At 56.6% G+C, this 6,290-nt stretch overlaps 1 protein-coding gene across 1 annotated transcript in view; it reads left to right on the forward strand.

Moving 5' to 3' along the window:
- The window catches only part of CCDC33 (coiled-coil domain containing 33), a 107,732-nt gene extending 102,869 nt beyond the window's left edge, over positions 1-4,863 (forward strand). The window contains 4 exon segments of the mRNA XM_032468940.1: positions 265-431; positions 1,477-1,563; positions 3,558-3,671; positions 4,515-4,863. Coding sequence (XP_032324831.1) covers positions 265-431; positions 1,477-1,563; positions 3,558-3,671; positions 4,515-4,637 — 491 coding nt within the window. The 3' untranslated portion in view covers positions 4,638-4,863.
- The last annotated feature ends 1,427 nt before the right edge of the window (positions 4,864-6,290 follow it).

Here is a 6,290-nt window from a genome sequence, read left to right on the forward strand (position 1 = left end):
AGAACAGAGGAAAGACAGAGGTGAAGAGCTGAAGCAGACCCAGGACAAATGGTGGGAGAGTGATTAGGGAGAACACTGGGGTCAGATCCTGAAGAGCCTAGAACAATGGCCCAAGGAATGTGGGCCTGATTCCATCAGCAGTAGGGAGCCATTGAAGGCTTGGGAGTAGAGGCGGCAGAATGAAGTAAAATGCTGAGGCAGATGGGGCCAGGGACATGGAGGCAGGAAAGCCCACCTCATGAACACGTGTGGCCACATTCACAGCCTTCCCCATGCTCTCAGCCCCTGGCCTTCCCCCGGCTCCTACGGGAGAGAATCTGCCTGTTGACCTTTATTCAATGCTGCTGGCGGAAAACTCGAGGCTGCGGGCAGAGCTGGACAAGAACCGCCACCAGTCAGCACCCATCATTCTGCAGCAGCAGGCCCTGCCGGTAAGAGCCACCAGCACAAGCTTGGCATGGGCCTGTCTGCACACGTTACCTGCCAGGTGCCCAGAGATCACCTATGGCACAATCCGCTGAAGCCCAAGACCAGGAGCTTGATTTCCCAGGGTCTCCAATATGCCTGGAGTCTCCTGGAGAGCCTCCAGCTCTCGGGCCTTGACTCTGTTTCCCTGGGGAGCACACGCAAGTCTGAAACTGTCATCATTCCCCTCGCCTGGTACCCCGGGAGGGAGAGCAAGCCCCTAGCTGACCCTTGACCCCTGGCCCCATGTGCCGCCTGGCTGGCCTGCAGTTGGGCTCCACACAGGCCTCTCAGAACTCTGTTCTGGAGCATTTCCTGGGATTCATACAGCCTTGGAGAGCCCTTTTCCCCCATCCCAGGTGGACCCTGGGGAGTTGGGACCAAGAGGAGACCTGGCAGAGAGGCTGCAAGAGACAGATGGCCCAGGCCACTCCAAGGGCAGCCTGCCCGCACAGGTGGGTGTCCCTGGCCCCCCTCTACTTCCAAGGCTGTTACAGGTCCCCCTGCTTTATGCAAACCCAAAGACAGGACATTAGGAATCACAAAAGAGGGGTGAGCTGGGCACAGGAGAGCTTTTCTCTTCATCCCAGGACTTGCAGGAGGTGAGTTCTTTTTGAAAGCACACCTGATGCATGGACATCCAGGTAAAGTGTGGAGGTCGGGGAAGCCCTGCTTTACAGACAGAGCCTTCACTTTACAAAAAGACCCTCAGCTCGCGATTCCTTTCTGTGCACTAACCTAGCGCTCCCTAGTGCATTTTGCATTTAAAAATTGTGCAAAAAAAAAAAATCATACACTAAGAATCTGTGGGGAGAACAGCTGTGAAAAAGGCACATGCTGTACCAGGCCTGAAACTCTGGGAAGGGGATTTGGCTCTGGGTCTGAGGCTCTGCACTGAGGAGATGAATTTGGAACTCAGACCTGGCTAATTTCTCCCTCTGTCACCTGGCCTCCTGAGCTCACAGTCAGCCCCCAGCTGGGACCACGTGTGACTTTCTCCTTTGTCCACAGGATCTCCTTGCCAATAATTCAGACAAGTTTAACCTCCTGGCCAAGCTGGAACGCGCTCAGAGCCGGATTATTTCCCTGGAAAGCCAGGTAGGTGAGGTACAGGGGTCACACGATTCAGATAGCCTCACCACTCAGCCTGAGACCGGGGTTGGGACTCCATGTTTGCCTAGGGTTGAGGCTTTCTGCGTGACCAGGGCCAGAACTTCCTGTGTGAGGAGGGCGAAGACTGTGTGTGTGGCAAGGGTCGGGTTCCATGTGTGACCGATGTCTGGGCTCTGGGTGAGTCCATGGTTGCGTTCTGTGTGAGAAGGGGCCGGGCTCAGTGGGTGAAGAGGGTCATGGTTCAGTGTGTGTCCAGGATAGGGGCTCAGTATGTGAGGAACGTCAGGGCTTCATGTGTGACTGGGTCGGGGCTCCAAGTGTGAGAAGAGCGTGGGCTCAGTGTGTGAAGAGATTTGGGGCTCCATCTGTGAGGAGAGTCTGAGCTCAGTGTCTAAGGAGGGTCTGGGCTCCATGTGTGACCAGGATTGGGGATCTGTTTGTGAGGAGGGTCAGGGATCCACGTGTAACCAGGGTTGTGGCTTCCTGTGAGAGGAAGGTCACAGCTGTGTGTGTGATAAGGTCGGGGCTCCTATTTTTACCACAGTCTGGGCTCCATGTGTAACAAGAGTTGGGGCTCAGTGTGTGACTAGTCTCGGCGTTGCAGTTGTGAGGAGCGTCAGGGATCTGTTCTGACCAGGGTGGGGCTGCCCGTGTGAGGAGCATCAGGACTCAGTTTGTGAGGAGACTGGGGCTCCCGGTGAGACTGGGGCTCCCGGTATGACCAGGGCCGGGGCTCTGATTCTGACCACAGTCTGGGCTTCATGTGTGACAAGAGTCGGGGCTCCGTGTGTGACTAGTCTTGGCGTCACGATTATGAGGAGAGTCAGGAACCCGTTTTTGGCCAGGGTGGGGCTGCTCGTGTGAGGAGCGTCGGGGCTCAGTGGGTGAGGGACGCCAGGGATTGGCGCGTGACTGGGTCGGGGCTCCAAGTGTGAGAATGGTCTGGGCTCAGTGTGTGACGAGACTTGGGGCTCCGTCTGTGAGGAGGATCTGAGCTCAGTGTCCGAGGAGGGTCAGGGCTCCTTGTGTGACGAGGGTGGGGACTCCCTGTGTGAGGAAGGTTGGGGCTCCACGTGTGACCCTGGCTGGGTATCTGTGTGTGAGGAGGGTCAGGCTACTTCTGTGACCATGGTCTGGGTTCCACATGTGACCACAGTCGGGGCTGAGTGTGTAGCCAGTCTTGGGGATCCATTTGTGAGGAAGGTCAGGGACCTGTTTGTGACCAGGTTGGGGGCTCCCCACGTGAGGAGGGTCGGAGCTCCATGTGTGAGGAGCTTCGGGACCATAGGTGTCCAGGGTCAGGGCTCAGTGTGTGACCAAGGTTGGGACTCTAGTGCCAGGAAGTCAGGGCTCCTGTGTCAGCAAGTTGGGGCTCACTGTGTGAGGAGTCAGGGCTCCATGTGTGACCAAGGTTGGGGCTCCTGGTACGACCAGAGCCTGGGCTCATTGTGTGACCAGTTCTGCAATTCCGTTTGTGAGGAGGGTCAGGGCTTTTGTGTCAGAAAATCAGGGCTCCCTGTGAGAGGGGAGTCAGGGCTCCATGTATGACCGGTGCCGAGGCTGAGCATGTGAAGACGGTCAGGGGCTCTGTGTTTCAGGCGGGTCAGGGCTCAGTCTGTGTCCAGGGTCTGGGCTGTCTGTGTCAGGAAGTCGGGGCTCTCTTCTGGAGGAGAGTTGGACTCAATGTGAGGAGGGATGGGGCTCAGCGTGTGAGGAGGTTCTGGGCTCTTTTGACTAGTGTTGGGGCTTGGGATGTTGGTGGAACTCAGAGATGTTCCATCAGTCTTGGTTGAACTGTCACCTGGTCCGTCTCCACCCACCCCTGCCACCCCCATAGTCTCTTGGAAAGACAACAAGCCCATATTGCCCAGGGTTTTGGTTTTTGCCTGGAGAGCAGGCTCAGGCTCTGGCTGTCCCAACTCTCATGGGATGCGCCCTGCTGCCAGCGGTTCTCCACCTCTCTCTCTCCATGTCTGTAGTTAGAGGAATCAGCTCGGCGCTGGGGACGAGAGAAGCAGGACTTGGCCACACGGCTGCAGGAGCAAGAGTACGGCTTGAGGCACCCCTCAAACACCATCACCGCAGACCTGCCCGTGAGCGATCCCTCTGGAGGAGCTCCTTGGTGTTTGGGTGGTGGGACTGGCAGCCACCCCACTCCCAGAGTCACTGGGCCTTGTGAGAAAGTACCCAGGGGGTCCTGCTCCCTGGCTAGTAGTCAGAAGACCTGGGCTCCACTTCTGCTTGGCTACCAGCCAGAGCCCTTGCCCCGTCTCAACCCCTCACCTGTCTCAGGCGAATAGAGAGCCCTGCCAAGACCACCACCTCCCCTTCAGGTGGTGGTGAGAGTCAAAGACGAGACCGCTGTGGTCGGCAGGGCGCCCCATGCTCTGGCACTGTGTCCTTTAGGGCTGGATCTGCTCATGGGCAGCGTAGCTGTAGCCCCCGCCCCACTCCACAGTGCCTGAGATTCTCGCAGGAACATACCCTTCTTGGGCAACTGCAGTGCTGCAGCCCTGCCAGGGGTGGGAGCACGCTGCCAGAGAGAAACACTGCTGGCTTCCCAAGAACAAATAGGCCAGTTTACAGCTGCCCCGCAGAACTGGGCCACCCAGGCCCCAAAGCGAAAGCCCTGATTGCTCCTGCCCTTGAATGATCAGTGCTCTTCTCATTTCCAAGCTCCTGGAAAGGCCTGAAAAGGACAGGGGACTGAGGGGAGCACAGAGCTACCTTCGCAAACTCACCCACTGAGCCCCGGAGACTCTGGGGGAATTTGGGTATGACCTGCTGTGGTTAAATGGGTTTGGAAATCCTTGAGAAGTCATGAACTACTGCGTTTTTGATCCTCTGAGTCATGGTTTGCCAAGCAAGATGCATTTTAATGGGTCATCCCCCAGGGACAGGGGCATACTCACTTCACCTTGCTTTGCCCACCACAGAACCCCTCTACCCTCTCTAAGGACCAAAGGCGACCCTCCAGGCTGGACCCCTTGATGCCCAGCTCAGAGACTAAGCTCAACAGGCTCTCAAAGTCCCAGCAGACTGAGCCCCAGGAGACCTGAGGCCTGGAGCAGGCCTCCCTCTCTGTGTGCTGCGGAGTCTCACCCCATCCCCTAAAAATGACTTTATTAAATGCTGTAGGTCAGTGAGCATTCACCTCTTTCCTGGAGCAGAACAACCTGGGGGGCTCAAGCTTCCTCTTCCAGACCCCACTCACAGGGCCTGGGCCCTCTGCTGTAGCCCAATAGCATCCTGCCTGTCTCAGAAGCTACCGCCTTCGGAGAGCCAAAGGCCACAGTGGATCCAGGAAAGGCGGGGTGGGGCGGGTAGAAGAGGCCTCCCAAAGCAGGAACCAGGGAGACAGCCCTGTCAAGGTCCCCAGAAGGACTGAGACTGCCAGAGGCCAGCTTTGTCGGGAGGTGTGAGGGACGTTGGGACTTTCTACCTGCCCCCAAACATCTTACATATCTGAAATCCCTTCTTTCAAGTTTGGTTTATCTGTTTCTTGGGAAGGGAAAGACTTGAAATGAAGCCTGCTTGTGACAACCAGTTACATGTTAGTATGAAATACCCCATTCACCAGGGCTAGGCTGAGCTGTCAGTGTTGTGTCCAAATGTAGCCAGGGACAGAAAAGCAGATGGAGCCAGAGGAAGGAGCCCTCTACTGAGAGTTAGGAGGCCTGCCTTCTAGTTACAAGCATACTGTGTGACCTTGGGTGACTCAAGCAACCTCTCTGGGCTTCAGTTTCCCCATCTATCCCCAAAGAGCTTAACCTCTTTGACAGTAAGGCCCCTTCCAGCTCTAATATTTCTCAATCAAAGATGACTTAGGCCCAGAGGAGGGAAGGGAAGGAGGAAGGAGAGAGAAAGACAACAAGGAAGAAGATTGTGATAGGAAAAGCAGAAAGGCTCCAAGAGTGGATTCAGAACCCGCAGGTCCTGGTAGAAGAGGCCAAGATGGCTGGGCTCTGTCCTGAGTGGGACTACCCTGTCTGCCTGCAGGACTTAGCCTCAGATAACCGAGAACCAGGAAGGATCAGGCACCTGTTCAAGTTGGGAGGGGGTTAAGGAGGCTGAAACTGGGACCACTATCAGGCAATCCAAATAATGCACCAAAGGCTCTGCCCCAGTGTCCCTGACCTATACCCAGAGCTTGGACAAGTGGGCACGTCCACTGGAAGAAGAAATTAAGGCCTAGGAAAGCCCAGAAAAGAGTCCAGTGGGGTGGAGGAAGCATGCTGGCCTCACATTTCCAGGGTCAGCCACCTCACACCAGCCCCTCACCCACAGCCCCTCCACTACACTGTCCCTGGCCATGCCCAAGACTCTGGACTATGGCTGGAAGTCCTCATGACCCTTCAGGGAATTCCCACCCCCGGCTCAGCCAAGCAGAGCCCTATACAAGCCTCACCCCTAACAGGTAGGCCTGCCCCAGAAGCCAAGATTGGCCCACACTGCTCAGGCTACCCTGTTCTCTCAGCAGAACTCCGCCAAGTTCTTCGTCCCTCTGCCTGCTGCTCCAGTAGCTTCTGGCGCAGGGGCAATAGCCCTCCGTCTGCTCTGCCTCGCCCCCAGCCCTGACAGCAGGGAAGCTGATCCTGCTGGCTCATGAGCTGCTGTAGGTGGGTGGGTGGGTCCCAGCAGAAATGGCTTTGATTGCAGCTGCCTTAGTCCCCCATTCATGCTCAGATCTGTCTGCTGACCAGTGTCAGGGA

This window comes from Camelus ferus, chromosome 27 (assembly GCF_009834535.1).
Source record: "Camelus ferus isolate YT-003-E chromosome 27, BCGSAC_Cfer_1.0, whole genome shotgun sequence".
Lineage (NCBI taxonomy): Eukaryota > Metazoa > Chordata > Mammalia > Artiodactyla > Camelidae > Camelus > Camelus ferus.